The 16,265-nt window shown below is 42.0% G+C and overlaps 2 protein-coding genes across 8 annotated transcripts in view; one reads left to right on the plus strand and one right to left on the minus strand.

The window, feature by feature from the left end:
* Window positions 1–3: 3 nt before the first annotated feature.
* adck5 (aarF domain containing kinase 5) lies at window positions 4–14,666 on the minus strand. Of its 3 annotated transcripts, XM_085262268.1 has the most exons (16): window positions 11,967–12,131; window positions 11,239–11,333; window positions 10,998–11,147; window positions 8,106–8,181; window positions 6,472–6,672; window positions 6,248–6,388; window positions 4,982–5,095; window positions 4,543–4,674; window positions 3,241–3,324; window positions 2,916–2,997; window positions 2,190–2,268; window positions 2,018–2,109; window positions 1,674–1,926; window positions 673–709; window positions 593–631; window positions 4–522 (listed from the first exon to the last, which is right to left on the minus strand). In XM_085262268.1, exons 1-15 carry the CDS (start codon window positions 11,988–11,990, stop codon window positions 605–607), a joined length of 1,587 nt encoding a protein of 528 aa, XP_085118394.1. In that variant the 5' UTR covers window positions 11,991–12,131; the 3' UTR covers window positions 4–522; window positions 593–604. The 3 variants fall into 3 exon arrangements, with proteins under 3 accessions (XP_085118394.1, XP_085118395.1, XP_085118393.1); XM_085262269.1 differs by lacking the exon at window positions 11,967–12,131 and adding an exon at window positions 14,532–14,666 and having other exon boundaries at window positions 593–709; XM_085262267.1 differs by having other exon boundaries at window positions 593–709; window positions 11,967–12,129.
* ctdp1 (CTD (carboxy-terminal domain, RNA polymerase II, polypeptide A) phosphatase, subunit 1) overlaps window positions 14,592–16,265 on the plus strand; it is a 99,147-nt gene continuing 97,473 nt past the window's right edge. For 4 of the 5 annotated variants that reach the window (XM_085262261.1, XM_085262262.1, XM_085262266.1 and 1 more), the window contains exons 1-2: window positions 14,592–14,887; window positions 15,993–16,076. In XM_085262261.1, the coding sequence (XP_085118387.1) occupies window positions 14,592–14,887; window positions 15,993–16,076 (380 nt within the window). Of the gene's footprint in view, window positions 14,888–15,425; window positions 15,563–15,992; window positions 16,077–16,265 lie in introns of those variants that run through there. The other variant, XM_085262265.1, reaches the window with a different exon arrangement.

The raw sequence follows: 16,265 nt of genomic DNA on the forward strand, positions 1-16,265 counted from the left end.
GTGTGATTTCTTCGTGTTTTATTACCATGTTCTCATAATTTAAACAGTCAGGTGGTACTGGACAAAATACTGTCTGACAGAATAACTGAGAAAATGTCTGCTTCATTAAAAAACCTGCAGGTTAAAAACCTCATTGGATTTGGTTTCCCAAAATTACTCTTAAAATAAATAAGATTTAATTACTTAAAAGTCCCATTGGTGGTGTTGCTCCTCTCGCCCTGGAACGGATGCTTCCAGTCCTGCAGTGGAGCACATTCTCCCCCAGCAGACCCTGAAGGTGGTTTGGTGGGAACGTTGCTCACGGTCGAGCAGCAACGTAAACCACCAGCACTCGGAGCTGCTTGAGCAGCAAAAGGCTCACTGATGAGCTGTGTTCACTTGTGCTTGGAATGAATCCTTTGTAGTGAGACGCTTGCGCGCTATTTCAGGTACTCGTACAAGTCGGAGTCCAGCGATAGGAGGCCCAAGTACTGGAGCAGCGCCAGGACCGCACGTGTCAGGCTCATCACTGCCATCTCTGATCTGTAAAAGTAATCTAATCAGCTCAGTGGCTCCAATCACAGAACATATAATTTCTTTAATTATTGCACACCTCAGAGCAACTTCAAACTTGGCGCTCTCCCATGCAGTCCTCCCCCAGCGGAAGAGCCAAAGCTGGGGGAGGACGCCGACCTTCTCAGCCTGAATCTTCCCCCAGCCTCGCACGGCGCTGTTGATGAGAACAAGAGACATGCACAAGATCTGCAAACCTTTACGACATTCTGCTGGAGATGTGGAGGCTTCACAAAAGATTATCACTCACAGCACTTCTTGAGGCAGATATTTTAAAGTATTGTTTTAATCAACTTTAATGGTCACCGAGACACAAAATTACATTTAAAAATAAACATGTAATTCAGCCCTAACATCAGCGTCAGGTTTAAAATTCTGCATTTTTGCTCAAACAACTTTGCGCTCTGGGAAAATTTCTATTATAACTTTCATGCTGGAAAATGAGCTGACTGTGGAAGTGTGAACTTCAACAGTGTGCGATGGAGTTCAATGCGGTGCATTGATCGGTTTTTATTTCTTCACAAAACTTTGTCCTATAGAGGTCACGTGCCTTTGTTATTAATGCAAGGTCCTGAACTAGAAATCCATAGTGCTTTTTGACCAACCGTGTGGGGACATTTTTCTTTGATAAGCACAGAATAAAGTTCAAAGCGTCTCAAAAAATCCAAATAAGGACAAACGTATCGATCCTGAGGCCTGGTTTTCTTTGAGTGTGTGTGGGGCTCACTTTGGGTTCTGCTTACTCAGGGTTCACACTAACTGCCCAGCAGACATTGACTCATTACGCTCTTTATTGTTTGAATACTTCCAGGCATCAGGTGTTTTAAACAGACTGTAGATAACAGATGGACAGAGTCATAAGCCATCACCTACTGGTGTCTGTGCATTAGGGTTTTTGGCTGATGATTTTTGGAGTCAGAAGTGACGTATACGGGTGAAACTGTGGTGTGCACACTCATTAGCTGATGCTTGCAGCTGTATCCACACAGGGGCAACACGCAGCATACCCACTAATTTAAAGCTAAGTACCGACTGACATTCCCAAAAGAAATATTGCTTTACACAATCTGATCTCATCCTTAATGGCCCTGACCCCTGAGATGTTGTGTTAGGGTGTTTACCTCTTGGCCATGACAAAGTAGCGGTCCACCGGCGCCCCCAGTCTGATGTTGATGCTCCGCACCGTGTTGATGTTCCTGAACACCAGCAGCATGGGCCGAGGCATCGACTTCAGCACCTGCATGATGCTCTCGAAGCGGTGGACGGCCATCTCACGCATGTAGGCCGTCTCCTCCTTGCTCAGGATGTTGGACAGACCCAACTTGTGCATGTTGATTGGTTGCTGCAGCAGCATCTCGCAGAAGAGGAAGTACTCTGCAGAGGACGACGAGCCCTCGTGTTTGATTTTAATCCCCACATTTGTTCATAACAAAGTTAACATGGCGTTTAAGTCAAGCGTCCTGACCTTTGACCCCGAGGGCGCTGGACTGCTGCTTCATTTCTGCCTCGTCCCTGAGGACTATGGACCTCCAAAGTTTACAGAGGGCCTCTCGATCTCTAAGTTCAAAGGTCAGAGTTAAAGCAGATAGCTGAAGAAAAACCTGAGAGTATCTCATGCCGACTCATCAGTTTCTTACTGCTGGCTGAGGTATTCGTACAAGCCGTGGTCCAACAGCACCAGCTCCGCCTTGTTGTCAGGACCTCGCCTCACGAGAACTGCAACACATGATCCAAATTTGAGTGACTTCTTCTCTTTAGAACCTCTGTTACTAACTCATGTCATTTCATATGATATGTATATGGTTTTTTTTAGCATGAGTAAACAACTTGAACTTGTTTATGAACGTTACTGTAAAAAAATAAAGTAAAAACAAAAAATCTCAGAATTTTAAAGAATTAAACTTCCCACATAGCCACTGATTTAACAACCCTGCTATAAACAAGTTTCTTAATAAACACTCAAGTGTGTGACTTTTCTCATTTGGATTTTTCTAAGGCTTACAGGTGTCTGGCTTCTTTGTCAGCTGTGTTGATGCCTTTCGTAGATTTTAATGGAATTAACTGACAAACAACATGTCCTGTTATGTGGAACAGAGCATCCAGGAAGTTTGTGCTTCAGTTTTAATGAGTGAAATCACAGGACTTTATTGAATCACTTCTATAAGGTAAAGATTGTCCTTACAAGGTAGCCAGTGTTGGGTTTAAAATGTACCCTCATTCCAAATTATGAGCCTTTTTGGGTCATTAAAAAGAACAACAACAACAACAACATGGAGGAAACCAAAAGACTAATGCTGAGGTTTAAAAATGCAGAGTAACAACACCAGTGGCTCCGTGCTCTACAGTCCATGTGATGTACCTACCATTCCCGGGGTGAGGGTCTGCATGGATAAAACCCGTGTAGAATATCTGCTCAGCAAATGTTCTGATCAGTTTATCTGCAGTCTGAAAAATAAAGCTACATTTATTTTATATAGCACCAAATCACAAAAACTGTTGCCTCAAAGTGGTTTATGTTGCACAGACCCAACAATAACAAGCACTTGGCGGCAGTGGGAAGGAAAAATGTATTTTAACAGGAAGAAACCTCCAGCACAATCGGGCTCAGGGAGGGGCAACCACCTGCCACAACTGGTTGAGGGTGAGAAGAGGTGAGTGACTCGAGGATTTAGAGTATCGTCAGCTTACATCTTTCAGACTCAGTCCTTGACGTTTTATTTCTTCCACGCTGTTGATTTTACAGCCGTTGCAAAACTCTGCTGTCAGCACTCTCTGAGTATTGGAGAGAAAAAATAAAGAGGACGCTGATGGAAGTCGAGCAGTATTATTGTGCACTTATTCTGTACTAGTGCTGGGCGATATGACGATATATATCGTGTGGACGATAGAAAAGTGTCTATCATGCCATTTGTCTTCTGTCGTTTCTATCATAATTTTATAAATTATTACATAAAATATAACATTAAATAGCCTGTGGCAAATATATTAGTGTTGTCTTCTCACTATACATACTCTTAACTTTATGCAAGAGAAAATAAAGTATAAAAAAAATGATATTTTTCGCAAAGAAACTCCGTCTTGTGGTTTTGCGTCATGGTGCTGCTTTACATGCACCCGGATTTGTGACATCCTTTACGGTAACTCAAAACGATGGACGTGCGACATGTTGCAGTTTCATGCCCCGACATGCAACAGACAGAGACAGCTACACAGGCAGCCCAGGAAGAAGCACTTTGACCGAAAAGAGGGGGTACGTCTGTGATTTGGTTACATTTTGGGTTCAACAGCACCAACACGGAGCAGAAGCAAGCTATGCTACAAAACTATTCCTGCACCCGATGGCAACACAACAAATCTCTTCTATCACCTACAGAAGGTCCACGAAAAGGAATACTCAAGAATCTAGAAAATTCAAGCTAAACCAAGTTGTGGAACGATGGGAGCAAGTTGGGAAAAGAAAAACTATAGCCAGCCGAAGATACAGCAGTCTTTCACACAAGGCCCTTATGAGAAAACGTACCAGCGCCATAAACAAATCACAGGAGCCATCTCGGGTTACATTTGTAAAGGCATGGCCCCTGTTTATGTAGTTGAGAAGGACAGCTTTCGTGACCTCGTCAAAGTCCTTGATCCGAGGTACGTTGTGTCCGGTCGTAAGCACTTCAATAAAGTCGAGTTGCCTCGCTTATGACGCATGCCGGCCCGAAGTAGAGAAGGATGTTTGCAGTGTTGTGCATTATGCCTTGACGACTGGCCTGGACGGTGACGAGCAGAGATACGCAGCCCTACATGAGCGTAACCATCCGTTTCATTAACAAAGACTGCACCCTCTGCGCTCGCTGTTTACAGACTGCGTACTTTCCAGATGACCACAGGTCAGGTGGTACATTGTGATATATATCGTTATCGTCGTATAAAATAATTCCTATCGTGATAAATATTTTTTCCATATCGCCCAGCACTACTATGTACCACTGACAGCAACTTCACCTTGCTGGTTTGCTCCCAGAAGACTTTAGGTACAACCACAAATTTAAAGTGTTTCAGCTCCTCTGCGCACCTCTCAGAGTTCCTGGCCTCATTCTCAAAGTCCAGCTCCTGAGCCAGTGTTCCCTTCAAGTCCTACACAAATTACAATAAAACTCTGTAACTTCTGAAGTTTTCTAAACAGAAAACTGTGGTGAACTCCAGGCCTCAAGGGCCAGTGTTCTGCGGGTTTTAGATATCATCCTGACTCAAATGAGTTTATTAACAGGCCTCTGGAGAACTTCAAGAGATGTTGAGGAGGTAATTTAGCCATTTAAATCAGCTGTGTTGGATCAAGGGCACATCTAAAACCTGCAGGACACCGGTCCTCGAGGCCTGAAGTTGGACACCCTGGGTTTAGAACATCGAGTGAATCGGTCAAGTCATACAGACACTTTCTGACCTTAAGGACCCATCGGAACCCAAAACTGGGGTGCATGAACTTAATAATATCCAGCAGGATCTCCAATGTTCGGATATCTCCATCAAAGCGATCCCTGAGGTCAATGAACTGCACCTGTGTGAAACACGACGAGAAACTATTAAAAGTCAGGACCAAACTTTCCCATAACCAAAAATAAAACCTCAGATATAACTGAATCATTGTTTCATGAGGCTCATGCTTCACTGCTATAGTGAGGTCATTTAAAATGTTAACAGCAGAGATGGGCAGTACCGCGTTACTTGTAACACGTTACAGTAATCTGATTACTTTTTTCAAGTAACGAGTAAAGTAAGGGATTACTATTGCAAAATCGGTAATTAGATTACCGTTACTTTCCTGTAGGAACGCTGCGTCACTAAAACCGTGATTTTTTGCGAGAATGTCTCATGACAGTGACGTAAGCGAGTGCGCCGTTGGTGACAACAGCTGTGTGCAGATCAACAATGGATCATATATCGATTGTGGGAGAGAGTATGAGCGTGCAGCGTTTAAAGCGTGGAAGTACTGACCTTACTTTGAGTTTGATTCCATAAAAAGTGACAAAAACATTAGTGTCCGTTGTGCGTGGGAAGAAAACTTCTTTTTACAGCGAAAAAACCCCTAAACTTCCAACAAGCACCGAGTGCGCAATGACTAATGGGAAACTCACAGAGAAACTCGCGGATTCTTCAACTGACCGCGGCACACCTGCACCAGGGTAAACCTCCGCCTGCCCTACTCCTGCTTTACAGGTGAAAATAGAGCAACAGGACTGCTGAGTCTTTGACTTTATTTATTTTCTGCTGTGTTTTACTTGCATCTATTTGAAAGACTGAGTGTAAACACAAAAAATATTTTATTTTATGTGCTGGAATGTGCAGAAAATAGGTTTAAATGTTAAACTAATTTATTCAAGTCAGAGAATGTTGCATATAATTTAATATTTGCTTGATGCATAAAGTTAAAAGATTAAAACTAATAAAACAAGTTTTAAAAAGAGACTTTTCCATTTGATTACATTTTGTATGATGGATTATGCAGAAAAAGTAGAATTGGGCTGAAAGATCTATTGCTTTATCATCTCTTCAGGTTGTAAATCGTGTTTTTAAAAAGTAACTAAGTAATGAATTACTTTTGAAAATAAGTAATCAGTAAAGTAACGGGATTACTTTTTTGGGGAAGTATCAGTAACTAGTTACTGATTACTTTTTTCAAGTAACTTGACCAGTGATTTCAGCAGCTCACCTTCACAGCGACCGGAGTCCCATCAAACAGCAGGGCTTTATGAACCTGAGCTAAGCTGGCAGCAGCGATGGGCTCATAGTCGAATGCTTTAAAAAGCTTATCAGGGGTCTTGTTGAAGTCTTCTTCAAAGAGAGCGTCCACCTGTTAAAGACAGACACATCCTGACCAGTGTCACTCAGTCCTCTTTCACGAGTCCTGTGCTTTGCTTGTGCTGCACTGCTCACCTCTTTGTACCTCCTGTTTAGAGCTTTGTCTTCTAGTACTTGCAGGGTGTGGATGTACTCAGGGGGTAGCAGGTGATTGAAGGCACACAGGCCTTGGCCAAGCTTAATGTACAGGCCTCCATTCTTTATGGCTCCTTCCACGATGGACTCTGCTGCCCTCTGGTGGCAAGCTGACATCTCAGTCACGTAGGATGGATTGCTCTAACAGGAAGATACACGTACAGAAAGCATTAACGCCATCAGTGCTAAAAATCAATGCTAACTAGTTCCTTCTAGTTCACATGAAGCTTGGACCCCACATGTAATAAAGTGACTGAAGGGAGAAAATAATGTACATGTACTCTAAAAATGAAAGGGGCACATTTTAATGAGAGAATAGCATCAATTCAGTGAAGCTTCTGGGATGTTGATGTGGCCAGTCAAGCAGCAGAACAGGTGGTGTTAATGAAATTAAAAACAGGCCCCCAAACCAGGAATGGCTTTATAAGTGGCCACTGACATTTTTACCTCCTCATCTTTTCTGTTTTTTGACTACTTTTGCATTTAGCTAGTGTCAGTGTCACTGCTGGGGCGATACCTGGACCCTACAGAGGCTGCAAAGGTAGTTCAAAACCTCCAGCATGGAACATCAATAAGTCCCATTGCCAGAAGGTTTGTTTGCAAACCTGTCAAGAGCACAGAGGAGATTCTAGGAGAAAGGCAGTTACTCTAGGAGAGCTGGAGAGGACCATAGAAGGCCCAGAGCTACAAAATGACCTCCAACAGGACAGAAACAATTAGAAACAGACTTTATTTAATTACATTTTTATTATAAACGCACCAAATGACAGTAACAGCAACCTCAAGGTGCATTTATACTGTCAGGTAAAGACCCTAAAACAATACAGAAAAAACACCCCCCTTTTGATTAAGCACTTGGGGACACTGGGAAGGAAAAACCCAAAAACAAACAGGAGGACAGGACAAAACACACACTGTGGAAATGCAGAGTGGGGTATAAACACAGTGAAGAAGAAATGCTGAGTGCACCATGACAAGCCCGCAGTAGTCTGAAAGTATTGCAGCATAACTAAGGGAGGATTCAGGGTCACCTGATCCAGGTTTAACTATAAGCTTTATCAAAAGTTTTAAACCTGATCTTGAAAGTAGGGAGGGTGTCTGTCTCCAGAATCTAGACTAGGAGCTGGTTTCACAGAAGAGGGGCCTGGAAGCTGAAGTCATTGCCATGGGAACCTTGTATGGGTTCATAAGGGTGGCCTGAGGGGTCGACATCCTCCAGTGGGCCCTGCGCTCACTCCCTGGCACCACGGAGACTGACATATGCCACAGAATACCAGAATTGGCAGCTCCACCACTGATTCCTTGCACTTTTCACAGAGAGAGCAGGTTCACCCTGAGCACATGTGACAGACATAAAAGGATCTGAAGAACATTTTGCTGTCTGTACCACTGTTCAGTGGGTCAGTGATATCTGGGGAAGCATATCCATGCAGCGGGACACAGACGTCTGCAGGCTTGGCAACGACACACTGACCCTGGCATTAGGTGTCATGAAGAAATCCTTGGTCTGTCAGAGCTTCAGCCAAAGCTTAGAGTGGGTCAATCCATATTACCCACTCTAAAAACAAACTGACCTCATCTATTCCATGAAGCAGCACGTTGGTGGTCCACCAGTAGTCAGCGGAAATGAAGAGTCCCACAGAGAGAGATCTGAGGACACACACATATCTGATGATTACTGGAACTGAAAGGTCTGACTTACAAATAAACAGAGTTGCTAGCATGTGATGACGATTCCTAACACGATCAGCGGTAAGAAGATCGTTTTTCTATAATAAAGATTAGTGAGAAAAAAAGTGAGGATTGCAAAATGTTCTTAAAAATGTAGTCTGTCTGAACTGATCCGAGAAAGGCAAATTGTTACACTTCCAGCAAGTTAGAATAAAGCAAAAGTGTACTTCAAATACAGTGACACAGCACTAGTGTAATAAAAATCATGTGCTCTTCATTTACCACTAGGCTCCACACACATAGGCTGCTGCAATACAGCAGAGTCATTCTCTGCCCTCATGTTTTCATACATATTATCTTGTTAATTTCATTTAAGCAGCACCAATGGTTCTGCGGTGTAACGGTTTAAGCATTTGCATGAGATTTCTGGTTCCACGCTGGAAGTACATACTGATCCGTTAAGGGTTGTGTGAGGAAGGGGATCTGGAAATCAACTTAAATAATCTAGCATCAGCTCAAAGATATCTGCAGCTTATAAAATAGAGAGAAAACATCTACGATTGGATTTCCTATTAGCAGCATTTGGTAAAAGTGTGTTCTGCATTTCTACTCGGTTGAAAACTCAAAGATGTCACTTTTATCTAAGCATGCACTTGCACGGATACACTGGGGTTCAATATCTTGCTCAAGGACATCTCAGCACATGGACTGGAAAAATCAGGGATCAATGCATTGATCTTCTGATTGGTAAGAATGGGTCAATTAAGCCCAGTGCTAATGGCTTCTAGGCACAGACAGCGCTGCGCGGAAGTGTTGCTAAGAAACTCGGGAAGGGGAGCAGCGATTTATTGAAACGTGCAAACATACATGTAAATACAGCAAAGAAGGAAAAAAAACAGAGTTTGTATAATTGTAACAAGCTTGAACCTCAACATTTAACACAGCCAGCTTTATTCTTCCACACAGCCTGAACTCTTGTACGTCAACTTTCTTGCAGTTTCTTCAAGTAGTCTTTGGGACTAGTTCTGCAGGTTTCTTGAAGGACAGTCAAAGCTCTTCTTTGAATGTTGGCTACTGTTCTGTATCAGGATGTTCCCACATTGCTTTAATGCTTTAAGAAAGCTGAGGTCTAGGCTCTGGGGGGGCCGATCCATGACTGATGGAATAAACACACAACAGAACACTGTCCAGGTATTTTACGGCACTGTGTTTGGGATCATTGTGCTGAAAATGAGGCCATAAACAATTTGACTCTTCCCACAGTGGTTTCCAAAATCAGATGGCACTTTTCTACATGTACAATCCATAACTTTTAAAAAGATCCCCAACCCCACTAGCTGAAATGCAGCCCCAAAACATGACAGAGCTTCCACCATGTTTTACAGTCATACTGTTGTAGTCTGTCTCCCAAGATCCTCCATACAGTCCAGTGAGGACTAGATTCATCAGACTTGATGCATTTTCAGTTGAGTTCTTGTGTAATTTGGCCATCCTTCCACTGAGACCACTTCTGAGGAGGCTTCAGAGAACAGATGCACCAACTGAAGGGCCCGATGTAGCTCACAGATGCTGTCTCAGGTCTTCTTTAAGGACATGACCTTCTCACAGCATTCAGTTTCCTCAAATCTTTAAGGACACACTACACAGCAACAGGCTGCCAGTAACATAAAGTTGTCTGTTATGCATAGACAACACTAGTTCGTCCCTTGAGTTAGGTAGCTCTCTTTCTCTTGGCAATGCCTTATTTAAGGATGAAACACATTCTGGGGTCAACTTGAAAAAAGGCAGATGTGAAACGTAAAAGTGAGGTCAAAGGTCAATATTTAAATGCAGAGTGATAGTTAGAATCGTCATATACCCATATCACTTCCTAAATGTTGCCAATACAAACAAAAGCAACTGAAGTTTAAGCAAAGTTTAAAGGATAACAGATTTTTATAATATTTATACCTCATTTGACCTTTAAGAAGAGGTCAGATGTCCAAAGTTAAGAGGTACTTAGAATGCCAATAAATCATTTCCTATATGCCGATATGTTTGTCAATACAAACAATGGCAGTAAGAAACACCGTTTCAAACAGCTCTATGGGGCCTTTGAGCTTCACATCAATATAACAACTTTGATACTTTCAGTCTTTATAAAGTAGATTTTATACATCTTGATAAAACACACCACACTAGCAAGAATAACAGTTTCTAAGTTTCCATCAGGCTTTTTGTCAGGTTTTGACCAATGAAGCTGACCTTGAATAGCTTAGTGGATGCAAAGCTAACATGACCCCACTCTACACCCCCAAAGTTTCATCAGAGTTCAGTCTTAACTTTTTGGGCTGTTATGTTTACAGACAGAATGAATGACACGGACAGTAAAAACGTAACCTCTTGGTGGAATAATAAATGAGGCAAAACAGAAGCCATTTTGGCTTAATGAATACATTGACTTTGGCCACACATCTGCTCCTGCCCGTCTCCACCCTGCTCTCAGTCTTGTGGTGTAACCCAAAAACTAAAAGTAATGAGATGGAATTTACAACCTTATAAGAGGGATAAAATTATCGCTTTCCATAAAAGGAAATGTTGTCAGGATATTTTTGTTTCTTTTGCTTTTATCCATTCATGAAAAAAATGACCTACTTTAGCTAATGTTCCTGACAATACTTAGAGAACACTATTAGATATACAAATCTAATGTGCAAGTTTAATAGATAAGAAGTCACCATTTAGAGACCATTTCACAGCCTCAGACTGAACACGTGTTAGAATCTCATGATGCTGATAATGACATTCATACAAACCTGCAGAAGCGGCCAAACCCTTCAATCACAATCCTCATCTGTCTCCTCTGTCTGGGCTGCGATACGGCATACTTGATGCTCACCGCCACAGGAACGCCAACAGAGAGGCCAACGAGCGTCTTCCATAACAAGCCTCTGCGCTTAGCATCTCTGCAAGATTTAAAACACACACATACAGTCTCATTGCATGCAGACTTGAGCATAGCCTGAAGCTCATCTACAGTCCTCAGCTGTCTGCTACCTGAGTGAACTGAAAGATCGCCTTGCTGGGAGGGATGAAGATCCAGGAAGCGGAGCTCTTCGGAGGAGAGCCAGTTGATGCAGACATAACGTCAACTGAAGAAAAACAAAGCAGTGTATGAGTGAACTACAGCGCCACTTCCATCTGACACATCTGAACTCTGTGTTTGCACAGGTTAAGTGAACATTAACCAACCCCCCGAGTTAGGTAAAGAGGTTTAGGGCACGAAGTAAAGTGTGGGCCCAGAGGACAGACGCTGTGTTCTGAGGAACAACAAGAAAACGTGCGCGCGAGGGACGGGAAGCGAGAACGTCTGGTTCAAGGCGAACGTGAGCAGCTTCACTGTGACTTTGTTGTTCTTGGCAGTTTGCTTTTGAGGGACAAAATGTTTCCAGTGCTGATAAATGAATTCACACATGGCAGCGGGGTCAGGGACCTGAGCAACCCCCATCCTCCCAAGTGTTCCAGCGCGCACGATCCACTCATGCAGTCTCATTCTCCATCATGGCTGGAAACAGTGTTGAATGTGTTCTTACCTCATGTCAAAACCAGCTTTAAAACACTCTAGGTAGCAGTATGGTTTTGAAACACGGCCTTGGCATTTAGTTTAAACTTCAGATAATATACACAAACGCCAACACACCGGGAACAATTGCAGCTGGCTAGCAATTAACTTGCTAATTGGAGAGAATTGGGTTAATAATGTGTAGTAAATACGATTTATTTACCACTTTACAGTTCTCCGCTATCATGTTTCCGAGTTATTAAAACAGACCCGCTCCAAGAGACGTATTAATATTCCGTGTCAGCAGCCACCAGTAAACGCTTTACCTTTCCCCTTCATAAACTGCTAACAGCACACTGGTTCCCTTTATGTTTAACCAAAGGGTAACGCAATGCGAGATGGTACCCTCCCACATACTGTAGTTTCCGTTTATTTTTTGACAGCTCGTTCGGCCGTGCAAATAAAAACTACAAGTGAAAAGATTTCTTACTTATTTATTATTGAGATAACTGAAAATAGTCACATTTTTCTTATCTGATGTGATTCTTTTAGAAAAAAAATCTAACTCATTAGATCCGTCCTAAAACCACACCCGTACCTCCTGCTTGAAGACACACAAAGGTCCCCCTACCTCACAGAAATTTTGGTTCCTACCAACACTGGACATGTGTGTATCTGAATTATGATTGGCTCCCACCACCTCGGCCACCTTTGCACTATCGTTGTCTCTTTTGCACTGATACAGTGCCAATGATATGGGAGACGAGTCATGGTGGATGTAATATGTGGATCATCGGGAAACTTCCTGTGTAATGCAGATACTTCCCTCCACTGTGTGTGTGTGTGTGTGTGTGTGTGTGTGTTTCTAAAATTAAGAAATGTGCAAAGGAAAACTTAATTTAACATCACACGTTGTGTTAATAACTAGAACCTGTCTTTAGCAAATAGGTCTATTTATTGATGGAAATAGATTGTAGAACTTTAACCACAATAGTGCTAAGTCCATCCAACGACCTACTGCATCCACCTACTGACAGTGACCTAGGTTAGGTAACAGAAGCCCCGTGGTGTGCAATATACATAATTTTATTTAAAATATAATTTCAGGAATTTCATGAGTTCCTTTAAATTACTAATTTTGCCTCAATGAAAAAAAAAGATTCTATTTCATTAACCCCACAACAACGTTTATACATTTAATAAGAAAATGATGTCTATTTCATAATTTGTAGAACATAGTATAAAATCATTTTTAAAAACCAAACGTTAACGGAAGCTACTTGTGTAAGCTATGTTTTATCGCTGGTATTTCAAGACTATTTCTATGGCTTTTATTGTGAACTATAAGAAGAAAGGCGTTTTCACACCTGCGTGAAAAAGAAATCGGGCAGTGAAACATCTCGGTTAGTTGTAAGGAACACTCTGGAAGGAGGTGCTTAAGTTAGTAGAGTAGCTAGAACAGTGCGAGGTACGTTCTTGTCCTGTAAGGTCATCATCTATATCCCCTGCTGACTTCCTTCAGTCCCATCTTCAGCCTGGAAAGTTAAATATTAACATACCTCGAGGGCCGGTATAACCTATACAATCAAACCTAAGGCTTTCTTAAACTTATAACAACCTCCTTCACTTACACCTTAAAACATTACTGTATTTGTAAATATCGTGCTCTTATTGCAAAAAAACCCCATGAGACACTTGTGTAGTGTTACTTATATGTTACATCACGTTGCGTCAGGTAACACCATGTCTGTGCGGGTTCAGCAGCTTTAAAGAAAAAGGGAAAACATAAATAATGATCTTTCACGGTTGCACGGATTTTAACACAATATGTAAGCGCTATATAGGTGATATCTATAATAAGGAGCACTTAGAATAACCACATTGGTGACTTTAAAAGTTTACGGCAACATTGTGAAAAGCGTCACAAAGAGGCACGAGTCGTTTTATTTTGAAACCTAAATAGAAACTGCGTTCAGAGATAATCTAGGGAAGTAGTTTCATTTCCTAATAATCCCACTGTACACAAACTGACTGTAGATTAGCCAGCGGCACTGCAGAGGGCGCCGGCGAGCTCGTCCTCGATGATCACAAGTGAAAAGGACCTAAACGGGTAAAACCTGCTTCTAGACAAAAACCCACAAATTACTATTGTCATTATTTTCTGCATACCTATAATTTTTACGACCTAAAACATAACAACAGTTACATCATTTCCTTTATCTTAAAAAAAGAGAATCGGATTTTCCTAAAACCAAACCTGCAAGTTGATTGGTCAATTTAGGATTCACTAGCTTTATGCCCCAAATCAAAATGGCAGATGCCGTAAAGTGTCTTATTATTGCGCTGTCACAAAAAACGCATTTTAACTACAATCGAACCCCGTAAAATATTTTGCCTCACATTCACCTATAAAACACACGATAAAGTCCCCAGCATAAAATCCTCGACGGAATTTACATTTGGGGGCTTCACGTCCACAGGGATGTATTCATTCAGGACTACCTCGCGAGCGCCCTCTAAGAAAATAGAGATCCAAAGAGTGGGCGTTCTCGGAGACGATAGAAGTTCTCTGGTGTTTTTCGCGAGTGGCTTGCTGTATACCGGATACTGTAGCGACCCGTGTCGCTGCAGTGTTGCGCTTTCCTGTTCACGGGCGGGAAGAGCGAACGTAGCTGGGACTGTGGAGCTGCTGTGTTTAAATCTGCAGCACATTTGTTTTAATTCTCCTCGATGTTGACGGTTCGCACGTTTTAATGATACACGGGGGTTTGCGAAGTCGAGTGGATACCTTTTAAGTTGTCAGCTTTTCAAAAGTAAGGAGATTTTGTTTTTGGAGAGTGCGGGGCAGATGGAGGATCCTCCTGCAGATTTTGGTGGTGGCGGCGATGGTGCAGCTGCAGAGGGCCCCATGGTGCAGGTGGCGGATATCTGCTGGCCAGCTGGGGCTCTCCCTGTCCGGCTTATAGAGTGGAAAGTCAAAGCCGGCTCTCTTGTTAACGTGGACTCCGTGCTAGCACTGTGTGCACCCATACCTCAGGAGAAGGGGACTGATGGTGCCAGGCTGCCAGAGAAGAAGGTGAAATCGGACCGTGCTGGAATAGTGAAGGAGTTATGCAGTCAACTTGGAGAAGTCATATCTCCTGGGTGAGTCACCCTGCTTGCTATAGCTCGTTAATGTTAGCTGACCTGTTCCCTGTTTGTGTCAGCTCCGTTTTGTTGCAGCTGTCTTCACGCTCATTGTACCTAAGCTAGCTAACGAGCTAACGCTGTTAACCTGACGTTAGCTTGTTTGCTAGCCACGCTCAAAGCAACACAGTGAAGCGTTTGCTCCGACCAGAGTCAAGTACCGCAAAATAAACAAGCTGGCGTTTCGTCGGGGGGCTTTCAAAATAAAAGCATCGTGTTTTATAAATGTTGTTTTATCGAGCTTTTTCAGGAGTTGTGATTGTAGTGGAAGAGAAAGTTAGAAAACAATTGTATTTGCTAAATCAGAATTTTAGTTAATTTTATTAACCTACAGTAATGATTGAATTCCCAAAGCTCCGCACTTTTGTTTTGAAGGCACGACCACGTGGTAGATGCGCTCGTGCTGTGCTGTTTGCCTTGACGCAGCCACTATCGCGTGCACAAAATTGTATACAAGCAGTGCAGATTGACAGGTAGAAGAGTGACCCTGGAGGCAGCCGTTATCCTCGTGAGCTTGAACCAGCCGTATATATATATACTTTAACGCGTATTAATTCACAGTAACGGGAGAATTAATACGCGTTAATAGCAGTTAATTACCAAAAGAGGAGATTTTGAAGTTCGTTTTAAATGGTTTGACCGGTCTTTTTGTGCTTTATTATGTATTAGCATCACTTTTTATGCGAATTATATATCAGATTTAAAAGAAATGTTCTGTTTTTGAAATCTTTACATTTAAATTCGACACCTTTTGATATTGATACACATTCAAAGCTGATATAGTTGTTATTTGCTGTTAGGAAAGGGTCGTGCTGCTTTCAGGTACTCTTTGTAAACTCTTGCTCCCTGCTTAATCTACTGCTAGCTATTTATAGTACTTTTACAGCGTCTTATTATTACAGCTAAATAAAATAAAACACCTAACTAATACCTTTCTTTATATGTTTCTTTATATACTTGCATGCTACAGTTAATGAGAATCTGTGCACAGTCTCAGGCTTCAGTTTGCAAGCAAGTAAACTGGGTCTTTAATTATTTTCCTGTTTTTTTTTCCTTTTTGCAGGGGCACCATAGCCAGAATAGAAGAATGCAGCCATCCCATTGTCATGAAGGGCTTATGTGCCGAATGTGGTCAAGATCTAACTCAGTAAATACATGCTTTATCTCTTTCTTTCTTTTTTTGTTTGTTTGTCTTTAACTTAAATCTTTGTGTTTTTCTGATCTGCTCATGCATTTCCCCCCAAGAACTACAACTTACCCCTTTTTATTACATAGATATATCTATAAACAATAAAACAAACTAAAATGGAACAGCAAACCACTCATTTGGGATGGA

Source organism: Mchenga conophoros, linkage group LG22 (assembly GCF_057382185.1).
Source record: "Mchenga conophoros isolate Kocher_MC1m ecotype Shallow Benthic linkage group LG22, M_conophoros_male_GT1.1, whole genome shotgun sequence".
Taxonomy (NCBI): Eukaryota; Metazoa; Chordata; class Actinopteri; order Cichliformes; family Cichlidae; genus Mchenga; species Mchenga conophoros.